Here is a 17500-nt window from a genome sequence, read left to right on the forward strand (position 1 = left end):
GGTGCAATATTTTTGGAATAATTTGTTGTACATAAGCAGAGAATTTACTAATTACATATACATCCGGGCCTTTTTCAAGGCATAGCAAGCTTTTGCGAAGCAACCTAAGGAGGTTATGTCGCTTCGCGATAGATGGAGATTGCGAGCAACACCGCACTGATCAAGTGCTTAATAATTCGCGCATTATTTGTATCATCAACATTATAAAATTCTCGTAATTGGAAAAATTTTTTAAATAGAAAATATAGTATTTTTATTATTTTTGAAACATTGCTGCAATATTGCTATCGAAAGTTTGCAATTTTATATCCCTGCAATGTCTCTGCAAGATTGCACTGCAATCTGCAAGATTGCTACGTTTCTACAATGTAACTGCAACCATCTGTGCTGTATGGGAAAATCTTGTACACCAATGCCCACTACCCATATACAGCACAAACCTTCCCAAGTAGAACATATTGGTCATGAAAACATCAAGATGACATCATTTTTTGATCATTTTTTATGCATCATAGTGACGTCAAAATAGCCCACCGAGAGCACCTATTTGTGACATCATTAAGACATCGAAATGTTGTAAAGTTAATCTCGTTTTACCAAGCAAAGTTAATTAAGTATTATACATCAAAAATAAATCGAAGTAATATAAGACAAACATAATATATGACTGATCATGTAATCTGTAATAATATATTATTATACACGTCACGAATATCATGATCATTAGTCAGTCATTGCAAAGTAAATCTTGATGTCGACCATTTTATGACGTAAAATTCGTCATTTTAATGTCACATTGACGTTTTTGTGATTAACTTGTTCTACTTGGGTTGTAGTTACATTGCGATTTACATTACAGCAATGTTGCAATATTGTAGCAATGTTATTGCAGTGTAACTACAAGGTTTGTGCTGTATGGGTAATGCCCAGTGGGCATTACTTTATCTTATTTTATCTTTATAATGCCCCAGCAAGGCCTAATCAGTGTTGTTAGATCTGCCCCCTTTTCGGGCATGCGCAGTGCAATATGGCATCAGTGAAGTAGTAACCTCTGATATATAAAGGTCCTGTGAAGGCCCTATTTTTATATGTCTATAAAAATTATAATTTTTGGATCCATAATGCACACCTAAATTGTAATAATATTAACTAAAATACTTATACCAACTTATCTTACCTTCATATTGGTTATAATTCTCTTCGCTGCGAGGTTTCCGCCGGCCGTCCCGCCAAAACAATAAGCTCCCACTTTCTGAGCATGTGGACGTTACTGAATTTCACTAGATCTGCACTGCGCATGCCCGAAAAGGTGGCAAATCTAACCACACTGGGCCTAATGCCCAAACTAATGCCCAAAAATGCCTAGTAATACCTAGTAATGCTCAGTAATACCACAATGCCTACAGCGGTTTCCGCCTCGGGTTTACCCCTCGATATTTACCGCTGGAGAACTTGGGGATTCGCAAAGTACGAGCCACAACTAAGAGGTCACTCTTGTTACTTCGGTATCGCGCAAAATCATTCGGCTTGCAAATCGTTACATCGCGCTTGAGCGTTATCAATCCCCAGGTATCGAGTCTCGTATTTCACGCCCTGCAATCCCGGGGTCCACCAAGTCCGTTCCCGGTCCACTTAAGCCGATCGCGCGCCAGCATAAACGGCGGTCACCCAAAAGTGACCGCTGATACAGAGCGGCCCGTTGTACAGTCATGCGGAGTTAAAGCGAATCACCCGCTCGACGAAGCCGAAGGCGTACGCGTGTCGGTCTTTTCGGTCAGTTTCCCCGGTCGGTAGTCCGGTACTTTGGCCACCGATATCATCGTAGAAGTGGCCGACTGAGTTCCCGTGTGCTCCCTCAATTGGAACAGCCACGACACGATAATCTGCGCGACGCGGTCGCAACCAGGTGTTTTGTATACGTGTATACATGTACGCGAGAATCTCCCGAAATGCCTCTTTGTATCGAACGAACCGTGTACAGAGTGTCCCAGATTGACTGAAAAATCATCGAGAGAGGAGGATTCTTCGACAAATCCTGGCCTAATTCTCACAAGTTTATAGAGGAACTGTTTTAAACGGAATTTCTTCGTTTAACTTGAAATATAAATGTCTATAACTTGCCGACTTACAATTGGTATCATTGTTATCGTAAAAAAGACAAAAGAATTTGTCGTGTCAAGTTTACCTTGAGCGTATTTTTCCTTACCTGTTTCATGCTCATCATTTAGGTGGAAAATGTCTAAAATATTGTGTGATTATTGCATCGTCCAAAAGGAAGAAATTTCACACTGATTGCATCAAGGCGATTCGCCATAACGCAGCGGTTTTGTAAGAATAAAATTTCTAAATGGTATTTGCCTAAAAATTGATGATCGATAATCTCAATTTATGCGATAAATCGTACACAGTTATTTCGACATTTAGAAGCAAAATTGCCCAACACCACAGTTCCGTGTAATAAATGTTTAAAAAAGAGTGGGACGTGTTTACCGCTGGGTCTGCTTTCATCTCGTCTCGCGTGAATTTTACTTATGAGTATGGGTTGCCTCGTAGCGGCAACCCATCGTAACACGACGGTAATTTAATCGTGCAAATATTCTGCCAAGGGGTGATTCTGCCAAAATGCAGCTGTTTTGCTGACATACTATTTATAAATACATTATGCAAATATTTCTCAATATTTGACAAAAGGCCTCTATTTCTGCATATGTTGTACGCATAATTCCAGCATTCCAAGATTCATCCAGATCTCGTCACATAATTTGCTGAATATTTTTCTGTCAGAGATCATAACGGAACGCTCGTAACGGCTTCGAGTTTGGTGATGTAAACGAATACGTATGTTCTCTTGTTCATAAAAACCGAGATTGATTTTTTTTAAACAATGTATGCGCGCGTTTCATGTATTTTATTTCAAAGTATCCCCGGAAATTGGTGTATGAACACATTTAAGGAATAACGAGCAAATGTCTAATTAACTGAAAAGTATTATTATTATATTTAACATATTTAACAGTGATTAGTAAATGCTTATTAGTTTCGGGGGAAACTTTTGTTTTGAGAAATTTATGTGTTGCCCTCTTGTTATTGTATGTAATTAATTTACCAATTACATTATATTTGCACGTCGTTGTGCTGATAATAATTACTAAAATTAGAGTTACTCAGAGACTGTTTATCTGCATGTAACTTTGGCTGCGATTTGAAAAGAATTGAACGTTCTTACGCCTTAGATCAAGATTACATTTCGGTAGCCACTGCAGCGAAGGTCTTTAAAGGAAAATAGAGTATCGTCCCGATATCAAGGCTGCTTCGTAATAAAGATTCGTACCGTGGAATCCAGCTTTGCAATCAATATCAATGTATTAGAAACCAGGAGTCCATCGATTACAATAATTGGCAACATAAATAATGCGGAACGGATTCCACGGCTTTTGTTTATTGATGGAACTGCTTCGACAAGCGTATATAAAAAGTTTAGAGCGTTTGCTTGTGCTTAGAATTAAAATATTAGCTACTGTGAGTGACGGCAACATTGGCGAAAGTCACGTTTTATTGATAAAGCACTATTTGTGCCAAGAACATTTGAAACTTTTATGAGATTGTTTAAAATTTAATATATTTCTACACGACAAACAATAAAATTTTGAATTTCCAATGAAAATGAAACAATATATTAAATGTGCGGGCAGTTATGTCCCTTGTCGCACAAAGTTTTATCGTTTGGTTAAATTCATCTTCCTGATTCGACTGAAATCTGATTTACACATTAATTACCGCGATGGCCGACGATTTAAAAAATTCCAAAGAAAGATGGAATAAGCTTGTACCGACGGCGAGAAGAAATCACTCAAGACGTGTCTCATTTCGGAGAATACATCTTGTCTCGATTCGCGAAGGATATTTCGCGTGAAACAAATGCGGGCGAGATTTTCGAGATTTCCCCAATGTTGCCCGACATCCGTCTGACGGTTCGGCGAACGCAGAATTGCACGATGTTGATAAAATGTTGCGCTCTTGCAGTGGGGTACGACCTGGGTGGCGTGTCCACGTGCAGCAAAAGGGACCCGGAGCACGGGAAGAGGCCGGCCGGCGGCAAGGAGCCGCACTGCCTCTACCCGGGCGACCTGTATCCCTTCACCAGGAAGCCGCTCTTCGTCGTCGTCGACTCGGACAACAGCTTCGTGTTCCAGCAGATACCGCGCTACTTCGGCCAGCCCCTGATGGTGCTGATGTCACCGCAGGACGTGCCGCCGACTCTGCGCGACCTGCGACACGGTGGCAGCCTGTTTACCCTATTTCTTCACGCCCCCCTTGCCGCCTTCTGCCTTATATGCAACGTCGGGAGCCTGCCCGTGCAACATTGGGAGCGCTGCCAGCGTTACATCGAGCGATTCCTTAACGAGGCCAGTCAGCTCGTAATGCGCTCCCGATGCGGTAAGGATACTCGACAATCAATTGTCCGAGGCGACAACAATTGTCGATCAGATGAAAACAGCCAAGGTGCGCGGGTTCGATAGTGGAGGATGATGAATTCTAAGAGAGCTCGAGCCGTCTCTCAATCAGTTTCTCGCCGACTGGCTAGAAATTAACGTCATTAATGAAGAGATCGTTATTGAAATCGTGCATTTGTACTTATCGTCAGTCTCGAGACAGATGCGACCAACATTTTGCAGCGTCGCAACGGCGCTAATTATCGAATTCAAATGTTATCACTGCTATTGTAAGAAACGGTTCTTAGAACGTCCAGTCTTGAATGTCCACCGTAACGGTTTAAGACGGAACGTTTCTGAATAGGATAAAATCGCCCCCCGAAAAACACGTATCGAAAAAGATTTATTCCACTTGACCAGTGTATCGCGTGGTATTTGATAGTTACAGCGCGGCACTGAGAGAAAGGCGAACAAAATTAAGATTTTATCACGAAAACGAGGGCGTGTTCCTTGCGCGGCAGCAGCCGCCTGGCTCATTGAATGCGACTTACGATCGCGTTACAACAATAAACGCATTTGGCCTAGATCCAAACGAATTTATCGGCGAACTCCCGCTCTCGATTTTTGCGTGTCTCTCTAACCGCCGAGTTAAGGGACACCCATTGTCCTTATCGAGATGAGCCGATGTTATGTTACGAGCTTGTTATTTTAACATTTCGCGTGTTTTCTGTGCAATATACAATTAGAATATCTTTCCGCGAGCAAACTCGGTTGAACAATCGAAAATTAAAAACTCGGCGGACCAAGCTCGAACATCGCGTAACTTTGTACATAGGGAAGAGACAACTATGCCTTTCCTTTATTCGCCTCCGCAACATTTCTAGAAAAGCCTGTTTGAAAGTTCAACCCTATCTGAAGAAGTTAAAGAGTCTTTCGTCGAAGCCACATCGACGAAGGACCAACTCCAAAGAGAAATAGATACGCGTTCACTTTAAGGGAATCCTAAAGCCGTTAGCGAACTCGATCAGTGTCAATAAAACAGGGAGCGGAATTAAAAGCGTCAATTATCGACATTTTTAATTCCAGGTTCTACTCGGTCCGAGAAATTAATAGCCAGTCAATTTGCAACCTTTATGAAAAAGCAACAATTTCATTAGCTGCACATTGCTCAGACCGAGATTTTGGATCGAATTCTATCTTCTTCAACACCATGGCTTTACTGATTTGATAGAAGTTTGGCAGCGACCTCTCTCGAAGAAGCCTGCAACTATTTCTACACGCCGTACTGCTCTGTTTTTCTTCTTCTTTTTCTTTTTTCTAGGCAATTAATCTTAGTTCTAATTGCACGATATTGTTCTTATATATTGTTCCTAGAGTATATTGGTCTCATTTTGTAAATATTTATTGTAGAATACTTGTATCAAGCAAATATTGCCGTCAAGTGTACCAAAAATTAGTAAAAAAATTTTTTTTCATTTTTTATATAAAGTCGACCAGCATAGTCTAGATTTTGCTGCGTACTTTAATTCCGTAAAAGAGTTTTGCATTTCCATAGAGCCAATTGAAAGAATGTCGATAAAACAGGTGGCTTTAGGATCCCCTTAACATGCGAAACATTCGCATCTTCCTCCATGAAATCGAATCGTTCCCCAGATGTATTCGACGTGTAACCTGATTCGCAACTCGTAGAGACCAGCGTGCTGCAGTTCTTCGGTGACGACTTCCTGCGGCTGCTGCTGGTGCGCTATGTGTTCTGCGACGTGGTGCTGAACCTGCACCGCTCGTTCAGGGGCCGCCAGCAGAGGCCACGTTGCCATCCGCCTCTGCCGGACGCGGAGGTCCTCGACCATCCCAGCCTCCATCACCTGGTGCTCGATCTGGCCGCCTGCCTGGACGCCCGCGACCACTTTCCGGACAGCAACGAGCTCGCCTGACCCCGGCATTTACCATGCCCGGTCTCCGACACGACGTCCCTGTTACCATCTCACAACCACGATTACGATTACGACTACTGTAATTACAATTGCAACAATAAAATCGTTACACTGAGACCTCATTAAACCGCGTCTTCGCAGTAATCGCGTAATTCGCGAGATCGCGCGGCCACACGTGTCCATCAGTGAGACTCAGGGAGTCGTCCCCAAGAAACTTGGACGCGACACCGAGGCAGGATATAATCGCCCTACCGATTTCGCGTAATCGCCGGACGACGGGACTCGCCTACACCGTCCGATTATAACGACAACTCTGCGACATGGAGAATCCCAGGGAAATACACGATCGAGCGAGTGTTGCTGCTACACATCCGATGCTTCGGACTGATAATGTAAAGATTAAACTACCGCTTCTGGTTCTTCAAGAGTTACATACTTGAAATGCGCTCGAATGCTTGAACTGTAACATATAGGTGTGTATATATACATATACATTCATACGTATATATGTGTGTATATGCACACATGTGGAGTGGCAATATAATTTTCGTACGAATAACACATCCCCGATATTTGCATTCTCTTTGTCTCGTACTCGAACACACCGTGAAAGCCCCACTGCCCCTCCGCGCCGTTTCGTGCGATTTCAAGGCAGAGACGCGCCATCGCCGTCGCCGTGGTCGCTCGCGATCGGCCTGAGCGTCACCCACGCGCGCGCACGGAAACGTCTCTTCTCCTCCGCTCGTTTATTTATAAGCAAAAAGTGGAGCGCGGTCTACGAGCTTGACGAGGAGTTTGACGTTAACCGCACGGATGACGACTCGCACGGGACGAGCGAGCGGCCATGCGAGTCGGAAGATTATCGAAGAAATTGCTAGGCGCTCACTTATACATGCGATCACCCTTTCCTCTCAACGACACCACGCTGTATCGGATCTTTAGCGGCCGTACGAACGTCGTTATAGGACTCCTAGCGTAACACACGTACACACACAGTGTATTATATATTTACACACACACATACACGACACGTACATATGCAAAATACACGCTGTATATTCTATATATTTTATTAAGTATTGCAAAAGTATAGAGCGTTTCAGACCTACCGGACCATCTTGGCGTGTTTTCGATAGGTACTTTTTTTCTTTGCGAACAGATTGAAGATCTCGAACGAACGCCCGTACAGCACAGATGGTTGCAGTTACATTGCAGAAACGTTGCAATCTTGCAGAGACATTGCAGGGATATAAAATTGCAAACTTTCGATAGCAATATTGCAGCAATGTTTCAAAAATAATAAAAATACTATATTTTCTATTTAAAAAATTTTTCTAATTACGATAATTTTATAATGTTATTTTCGTTGATGACCAATAATGCGCGAATTATTAAGTACCTGATCAGTGCGGTGTTGCTCGCAATCTCCATCTATTGCGAAGCGACATAATTTCGTTAGGTTGCTTCGCAATAGCTTGCTGTGTATTGAAAAAGGCCCGGATGCATATGTAATTAGTAAATTCTCTGCTTATGTACAACAACAACAAATTATTCCAAAAATATTGCACCGCAACATTGCTATAATGTTGCACTGCAATCTCTCTGAGGGCGGACATTTCAACGTTGCTGCAATCCTCCAGAAACGTTGCTGCAATATTGCAATCTTGCAATGTAACATTTCTGCAATCTTCCTGCAATCTTTCTGTGCCGTGTGGGACTGAATTAAAAGGATTAGTCGGGAAGTGAGACTTGCTTAAGTGGATGCTGGAGTGGATTCTGCACCCTTTGCACCTAGAACTGTCATGAATCATGAAAACATTTGTGTAATGTACAAATTATGTGGCTTTTGTGTACAGACCGACAGTGTTCCACTAATCGGACGGAATCGGAGAATAGTGTGGTATCATTGAAATTGACTTTAGAAGCCTAACAAAAAATCTATTCACTCGAATAAGTTATACGTTTTATTCAAGTAAATAGATTTTTTGTTAGGCTTCTAAACTTAATTTCAATGATACCACGCTATTCCTCTGATTTAGTCCGATTAGTGGAGCACTGTCGGTCTGTACACAAATCCTTACGGAAAAAAACACTCATTGAGTGTTAACACTCGATTCTCCGAATTTACTCTCAAATTTGGGCGTAAACACCCAAATTTAAGTATTTACACTCAAATTTGAGAGTAAACTCGGACAATCGAGTGTTTTTTCCGTAAGGGAAAGCGTCATAATTGTACATACATTACACAAATGTGTTTATGAATTGACACTCAGATAGCCAATTTCATCAAATCCTCACTATAACTTTTGAAGGCAGAAAGACTGCAGATTGCATACAGGAACTGATATATTCGACATGTTGCCAGCGTGTCAACAGAAATGCAACAAAATCTACTCGCATAACTGAACCTACTTGGTTTCTGCCGGTAATCTGTTAACAGCGTATATTTTACAGACTCTGTTGCCAAAACAAAAAGTCAAATGCGGGCACAGATGGCTACGGTTTTGGTGTGGGTTTCTGACGAATCTGCTGTCAATCTGTTAACATTTTGCTGACTAGGCAGTTCTAGGAGCAAAAGGTGTAAAAGGTGAAGAGTCACTCCAGCATCCCCTTAAAGTTAGGCTGATGGCAGAGAACGATCTGTAAATGCTTAAGTCTGTCTTAGTCGTAGACGTAAGGCAAGGCAGAGAAAAACTTAAGTCGACTTAAGTTTTTCTCGGCCTTGCCTTACGTCTACGACTAAGGGCCGTGGCACACAAACTTATCTTAAGCGATAAGACGTAAGCCACTGCCATAGTTCTCGACTATGATTGGTCAATTCGTTTACCGCTTACGTCTTATTGCTTAAGGCCGTTGTGTGCCACGGCTCTAAGACAGACCTAAGCGTTTACGGATCGTTCTCTGCCACCAGCCTTAGCGGAGAAACGCCACTTAATTTATTTACGCTCGTGAAACACGAATCTCTCATTGTTTAAGAGCCATTCTACATCGAGAGCCTCTTGGTCAAACGTCGCGAAGTGACGTGGTACGTCTGAAACACCCTGTATAACACGCCTCAGATTTCGAGGAAAGAGTATTATATATATAACGTTTTATACAGGTTGTCCCGTAACGAATGGTACAATCGAGAGGGTAGTAACTCCGTGCGCGCAAAAGTAAGTCAGAAGTGTAAGTTAAACTATTTTTTTAACGCTCCTTCGTTGAGAAAAAGGCTTTCAAAAATTGCGCGAGAGCGGAACGCTCCCTCAGCTCGGGCGAAAGATTGAATTTTGCACGAGTTTAATCCCGACTTAGTTTTGTACGTGAAATCAAGCCCTCGGTTTTACCATTCGTTACCGCACACCCTGTACAGGATGCAGGGTGTCACAGAATTATCATCGCTTCTACTGCCATTTCTCGATTGGTTTGAGGCCATTTTTCCGTAAAAATGTGGCGTCGCCGACAGCATTCACAGATTATATATCGATTTTTATACATTCTCGTGTTTATTTCTTGCGATCGAAACCGAAGACGACCGCACCGTTGGAGTGCGGCCGGAATTGTGAGGAAAGGTCGGCCGATCTCTCGGTGCGTGAAAGACGTGCCGGTAATCTTGGGACACACCGAATGCACGCGTACACATACATCGCGGAACGTCGTCCGCGCGTATATACTTGAGCTACGAATACGTTAACAATTAACGTGCAATTTGCGAGAAGAATGCAACGCAGCTGCGTATTTCTCGACGAATTATTTTTACATTGACCGAGGTGCGTTAACAAAGTCGGCAGGCCCAAGTCGTCGTCGAGCATTGTGTCGCGATGGCTGCTGGCGTCGAGTGCCAAGATGTGACACAATCGCCGAATCCATTGCCGCGCATGACGTTCGTCCGCCTTTATGTCTTTCTTTATAAGCTCGCGCGCTGCGGGACGACGCGCGTCGCTGCAGCGCGGGATTGTTCGAGAGGAAAAAGTTTCACTTTCAAATCAAATCGCGTTAATCTTGGGTTTTTCCCGCGGTCTCGAGTCGAGACACTTTCCCGGCGAGAAGTGTCTCGTCGATCGACGTCGACGCCGTCAAATTGATGTCGAATCGACGTCAATTTGTCAATGTCGACGTCGATTCGATATCGTTTCGACGAATCATTTCTCACTGGGTCCCTGCTTCGTCGCGCCCTGTTTTACTACTCGAGAAAGAGTCGTCAAAAGGTCTCCTTTCGACGTTTCCTTAATTAATTTCTACAACGCAGCGTCTCGACGTCTCCTCGGCCACGTTTTCAATCACGGACATGCACATCGCACGCATCAGTAGAGAAATATTCAGAGAACCATAGCTCTGCGCATAATTTAACAAAACGAGAGACGACGCGTGAAAGCGTCGCCGCCGCCGCTGACCTTCCTCGATAATTAAGACGCCGGTAAGTGGCGTTAACGTAACATAAAATACCGCAGCTGTATCCTAATTCCGGCACTCGTCAGCGTCGTTTATCGCCGCGACGCATGGCGAGCCGGAGTACTTCCGGGGTAAGTTTCACACAGGTCACGTCGACTCGTTCTCTTCCCCGAGAACCGAAGACACCCAACCGTGCCTCGTTAACAGAAATACCGTCGGAACACGCTTTTGGTACCGAGCCAATCGCGGGATTCACGTCGGCGCGACTTCCTCCGCGTTCACCAGGCTAAAACCCAAATGAAGAAACAGGAGGAGCACCCGTCTGAACCCTCACCTCACCCGGCAATTTGCGCCCGCGGTTGAAATTTGCCGCGACGGTCCGCATGGACCGCGGGACGCACCAGGTGATCCGCGGCGGCTCGCACGGCCCGAGACAGTGTCGAAGCCCGCGGAATACCGGAGGCCGCTATAAATAATCCGATGTCTCTCCGCCCCGATCGCGCTCGCGATGGGCGGCCGAGGGTACGGAAGGGAGTCGCCTAGGAGCCGCTGCAGCGGGCTGCTCTAGCGGGCCGCTCAGCCTCCTCTTCTCTACTTTGTCTCTCTCCCCTATCTTCCTCTCTCTGTCTCTCCCTCTTCCCTTCGATCGGGAGACGAAGGGTGTTTCGTGGACGACGTACCAGGAAGAACGGCGAAACGTCGTCGTCGTCGTCGTTGTCGCTCCCTGATCGCCTTGCTGAGGTAGGCAGATAGAGGAAGAGGAGACTGGAGAGGTGGATCAGTGCCGGACCTCCGTGTGCGGCCGCGGCGTTTCTCCGGGGGTGGGGATGGAGCCGGAGCAACGAGGACGCACTTCGCGGGCGTCGTCGACGTCGAGCCTCGGGCGCGAGGTCCGTTGCGGGTGTCAGTACTACCAGAGCGACTCGCTTCTGCCGGAGCGACGTGCTCTCCTCGTCAGACCGTCATCCAGGACGATGCAGCAGCCACCTGCGGTCCGCTGCAGGTCAGTACGCCCATACACCCCGACGTTTCCGTTTACGGCTCGAGACCGACGGGAAACACCCACCCCCTCGGATCGCCGACCACGTAGAGCGCGGTCTCGCTCCCGCCGGGAGCTCGCCTTGTCTATTCCATCGCTATCATATCGGTCGCGCTATCGGATAGGTTACACCGTGCGAAACCGCGTCGCGTACCGCAGCTATTTAAGGTCCGCCCGGCTGGCTATAGATAGAAAGCTCGGTCAGCTCCCAAATCCGCCAAGTCCAGTTCCCCGTCCGCGACCCGCGTGTCCCGCGTATCCGCGCACCGGTACACGCGCGCACGCCGCAACGTCCCCGGGACGGGGCTGGACATCTGACGGGACCGTGTTACACTGAACTGAGCGCGTTTGCAGCGGATGTTTAAGAGCAGGGGAATTCAACGAGCCCCGATTCTCGGCGTTAAGAGGCAAAATAATCTTGTTGCCTGTTGACGCAACATAAATTTTAAACGCAAAAACGTAAGAGACATCTGAAAGAAAGATAGATAGAGAGAGAGAAAGAGAGTCCGAGCAATTTTTTATGTTCCTTCAGATATTTTTGCAATGTTTGTGTCATTTGGACTTTTCTATATCTGTAGCATTAAAAATTGGAACTTGCCAGTTTATGCCACAAGAGCTGGGAAATTTTTAGATACAATCGAATTCTTCTAGAAAAGTGATGTGTTTAGAGAACTGTCGAGATAAAGCGTTATAGAAGATCGACGGGAAACGAGTCAAGTACTACGTTCTTTAAAAGAACAGTAAAAATTTCGTCGATTTCTCTGTTTGATTTCTGGGAAAAAAAACTAAACATAACGCGAAATAACACGAGGGCCATGTATCAGTTGATGAGTTTCCTTCGAACAACATGATCCCTTCGATGTAGACACTCCGGTCCTGCACTCGATTACATTGATCTCATGAGATCGGAAAGGGGTAACACGCAATTTTCGAATGGTGACGGGAATACGTAAACACAGAGCCTAGACACATTTAGAATAATATATAATGCGCTCAATTTCACGGTGCAATATTCAGCGTATTATTTTTTACCACGAAGACGGTGAAAATTTCTCAAAAATATTGTAGTGCATCGATTAAAGCTATGAGCCTCGGAAAGAAGAATTTGTTTCGGTCGAATATAACTTACATTTTAGATTTCGTTGTGATTCAGGACATTTCGATAATGTTAGGTTGTTTCATATTGTTGTCTATCTATTTATGTCATTCAGAATTTTATTTAGGTTTAACGCCTGAAGATACATCGAAATATCCCAGATACCCAAATCTGTTAGAACAGCCCCAGTAGCACAGTGCATTGGCTAAATGTTGGTTCAATGTTGGTTATATTAGAAATGCATTGGCCGACATTGCCCAACGTAAAGCCAATATCGGCCATAGAGTAAATGTAAATACTGCACGATAATAATTATATAATATTAGATTTATATTGGAAGTGCATTGGCCAATATTTAACAATGCAATAAGAATATTAGTCTAATACTGATACAATATTAGACCAATATTGCTAAATAGACATATTGGCGAAATAAAAGAAGGCAATGGACATCTTACAATATTGGGCCAATATTGGGAATACTAGATTTACATTGAGTGCGTTTCGCCAAAACTTTCCGCTATAACTATGCCCATACAGCACAGATGGTTGCAGTTACATTGCAGAAACGTTGCAATCTTGCAGAGACATTGCAGGGATATAAAATTGCAAACTTTCGATAGCAATATTGCAGCAATGTTTCAAAAATAATAAAAATACTATATTTTCTATTTAAAAAATTTTTCTAATTACGATAATTTTATAATGTTATTTTCGTTGATGACCAATAATGCGCGAATTATTAAGTACCTGATCAGTGCGGTGTTGCTCGCAATCTCCATCTATTGCGAAGCGACATAATTTCGTTAGGTTGCTTCGCAATAGCTTGCTGTGTATTGAAAAAGGCCCGGATGCATATGTAATTAGTAAATTCTCTGCTTATGTACAACAACAACAAATTATTCCAAAAATATTGCACCGCAACATTGCTATAATGTTGCACTGCAATCTCTCTGAGGGCGGACATTTCAACGTTGCTGCAATCCTCCAGAAACGTTGCAGCAATGCTGCGCAATGTTGCTGCAATATTGCAATCTTGCAATGTAACATTTCTGCAATCTTTCTGTGCTGTGTGGGTACAGACTCTGTTGTCAAAACAAAAGTCAAATGCGGACACAGATGGCTATGGTATTTTGGTGTGGGTTTCTGATAAATCTACTGTCAATCTGTTAATATTTTGCTCATTGGGTATAATTTCGGCAACTTTCCCCTCAAGAAGCGCAGTCTTACTACCCTCGAACGAGGGCAGCATTTTTTCTATTTTTGAGATTACAAAAAGCTGTGACATGGTGGAGCAATTCTGACTTCAGATTCGTAATCAGCGACTCAAAGTACATAAGAATAGCCTAGTCAGATCTCCGGCATAGGGTACTCTTTTTTTGTAGATCTGTGTAACCGATGTTATCAACATTATTTAAAGCACTTGTAAAAACTTAATGCTATTTAGTAAAATAAATTTACAGTATTCACTTGATAAGGACCAGAAATATTGGTCGAAACGCGGTGTGCAAATTTCATTAATAAACTAGCCAGTTATGGTCGACGAAATTATTTCTCTCTATTGTAATAAAATTCTGAATGACATGAATAGACAGACAACAATATAAAATGGAAAGAGTGCTACTCGACAATTAAGAATTTTTCTTTTTAATCATACAATACGTTTATGATGACAATGAAAATTCCGAGGGGATAACCGCTGACCAAAATCTTGCACACCAACCCATACAGCACAAACCTTGCAGTTACATTGCAGCTACATTACAGCAATGTCGCAATATTGTAGCAATGTTATTGTAATGTAACTGCAAGTTTTGTGCTGTACGGGAATGCCCAGTGGGCATTACTTTATCTTATTTTATCTTTATAATGCCCCAGCAAGGCCTAATGCCCAAACTAATGCCCGAAAAATGCCTAGTAAAGCCCAGTAATGCCCAGTAATGCCGCAAATCTGTACACCACAATGCCCTCAGCGGTTTACCCCTCGAAAAATTCCTTCTTGTGGTGCACGTATACGAAACTCGCCGGACAAACAACGTGTTGATTCAATGATTCAATGCAAGCACACAGTTTTATTTATATGCAATCGGCCTTCCGGTCTATAAGCGTGAATTCTCACCGCAGCGAGCACGACTATGAACCGATCGCGCCGCCGCCGCCGTCGCTGCCGCGTCCAGTGATGGCACCGGTCGTGCGGATTACCGACACGGACGTGATGCCCGTCGCCGACAGCGACGACAGTCTCGACGATCGGGGCCGGCTACCGCCGGAGCTGATCCTGGACGGCGATGTGATCCTCCCGTTGGACGGCAAAATCGAGGACAGCGCGATGGAGGGCCGTGAGCTCGGCGAGACCTGCGGCGAGACCTCCGAGGAGCAGGAACCTACGGCGCAGCAGTTTCAGGACAGGCTGGAGGAGCGATTCCTCGCGTCCACTCCCTACACCGAGTCCAGAACAGACGGCGAGGTCAACACTAGTCAGGTAGAGCTTTTATTTCAAAGTGCTTCAACTTATACACGTTGAAATAATAACACAAATCGGTAAATCAATATTCATAGGTCGAGAATCATGGCTGCGAAGGCACCTCTCGTTCGCCAATTGAATAAAAAGGAATAAAATAAAAACCGGTTAAATATAGCTGCCGGGTGAATCGATAGAGACCCCCGGAATTTAAAAGCGCGCCACGAGGCTCTCGGGGGCTGCATGGTCTTGTTGTCTTTGGTTCGCTACTCGCGCCGAATATGCCGCCTATATTTAGCGAAACTCGCGTGTAAAAAGGAGGCGCAAACGTGAGCGTGTCACTGCCCGATTGTGCAATACCGCTGTCGCTCGCAATGCGCTCCAGAAAGCTCGAGCTTCTCCATCGCATTAGTGGCGCAACCGTGTTCCAAGAATATATACGGCGCCGGAATATTAATCATCCCTCGACCTTGCCGATATTTTTCAATGAGGACGTGAAGTCGTTCTCGCGCAGAAATCCGCACCCCCCCCCCCCCCGCGTCAGCCCGCGAAAGACTTCGCGATTTATTTCGGTGGATCCGACAATAGATTTGAAATGGATTCCGAACCTGACGATGACTTACTTCGCGATTAGCTACAGTGGCTAGCTACTTTGCAACACTTGAAACTACTCGCTTTTAATGCATTTTGCGTGTTTTTAAGTGGCATTGCATGTCGAATGCTTTGCACGACACTAATCCATTTTCATTATGACCTTAAAATGAATTATTTGTAATATTCTAATTCTCCTGATTCTAACAATCCCTATATACTAATTCTAACAGTCTTTTTTACAAAATGTAAAAGAATTTATAAATAAGAATGGCTCGTATGATAAAAATCACGTAATTATGAAAAGGGGCTCAGAGCTTAGACAAGGTTGTAGTGTCCTATAAAAATTCTTTAATTGGAACTGAATATACGTTTCGGTTCTTATTGGACCATCTTCAGTATAAAGAAAGAAGTAGGGGAAAGTGGGGTAAAGTGGGAAGTGGGGTAAAGTGGGAAATACCATTTTTCGATGCATTTATCCCAGACAGCACACATATCTAAAAGACATCATAAAGACGTCTTTAAGACGTCTTTTAGACTTAAAGACGTCTTAAAGCTGTCTTTTAGACATGGTGTGCTGTCTGGGATGGGTATTGAACTATACCAACTGCTGTCAAATGTTCCTTGCTACTACTACGTCATTTTTCATAAGTTACTGACGTGTGTGCACGCAGTTTTTCATTCCTCCGTGAATTAGTGAGAAAAATAGTTTGCAAAGTTGTTTTCCTTATTTTCGTGCAAGTGTGTTTCGAGGGTATATTCAACGTTCCGTTTAAAACGAAAATTGGTAAGTTATCTTCTGATTGTTATCTTTCGAAATGTAATACGTTGTTTGGACAATTCTAACCTTGTGTCGACGCCATGCCAAAATCTTTAAAACGACGTGGATGGGGTAAAGTGGGAAATCACTAAATTGTCAATGGAACAATGTTTTTAATAGAAATTATGTGTTTTTATGAAATATTTCATTGCTTTCAGTCATCATGCCTCGTAAATACGTTTAAAAAACGTCAAGATCCAGGTGTAGATGTTTCAGCTTTGGTACAAGCATTTAAAGACGTCAAGATCGAGAAGAAGGCAATATTTATAATTATTCTTAATTTCTTCAAATTTTTTATTTCGATTAACATTTTTGTGAATTCCAAGTTCTAAATAAAGATTTACCATGAATAAAATTGCAGTTTGCTTCATTTCTAATCAATAATAGCACATTTCCCACTTTACCCCATATTTTACAAAAATGGCTATTTTTGGACTTTTGTTCACATTGGAAGACATCTACGACAGAAGAATATTTTTATCTATTACAGATGGGCGAAACTCAGCTAAAGTCTACTTTTTGGCGATGGTACACTCACTGTTGCATAAAAATTAATTTTTATGGCTCTATTGCTTCACAGTAAAAACTATTCCCACTTTACCCCACTTTCCCCTACAAATTAACGCATGGAAGAATACGCAAGCTGGATAATACAAAGAATTACGTAGTCAATAGTACAAAAAGTGAAAAGATATAAACGTTGTAATAAAATATACAAGGTGTTATGTAATACCCGCATCAACGCTTATTGTGGG

General features: G+C 43.4%; 2 protein-coding genes across 3 annotated transcripts in view; both read left to right on the forward strand.

Annotated features, from left to right (window-relative positions):
• The window catches only part of LOC105559350 (protein SCAI), an 11668-nt gene extending 4724 nt beyond the window's left edge, over window positions 1-6944 (forward strand). The window contains exons 3-4 of one of the 2 annotated variants that reach the window (XM_012007567.1): window positions 4024-4437; window positions 6223-6944. In XM_012007567.1, the coding sequence (XP_011862957.1) occupies window positions 4024-4437; window positions 6223-6482 (674 nt within the window). In that variant the 3' untranslated portion in view covers window positions 6483-6944. Of the gene's footprint in view, window positions 1-4023; window positions 4438-6122 lie in introns of both variants that reach the window. The other variant, XM_012007566.1, reaches the window with a different exon arrangement.
• Window positions 6945-11265: 4321 nt separating this feature from the next.
• The window catches only part of LOC105559351, a 13774-nt gene continuing 7539 nt past the window's right edge, over window positions 11266-17500 (forward strand). The window contains exons 1-2 of the mRNA XM_012007569.1: window positions 11266-11741; window positions 14998-15355. Of these exons, the coding sequence (XP_011862959.1) occupies window positions 11566-11741; window positions 14998-15355 (534 nt within the window). The 5' untranslated portion in view covers window positions 11266-11565. The remainder of the gene's footprint in view (window positions 11742-14997; window positions 15356-17500) is intronic.

This window comes from Vollenhovia emeryi, unplaced genomic scaffold (genome assembly GCF_000949405.1).
Source record: "Vollenhovia emeryi isolate VEMERY1.0 unplaced genomic scaffold, V.emery_V1.0 DF939279.1, whole genome shotgun sequence".
NCBI lineage: Eukaryota > Metazoa > Arthropoda > Insecta > Hymenoptera > Formicidae > Vollenhovia > Vollenhovia emeryi.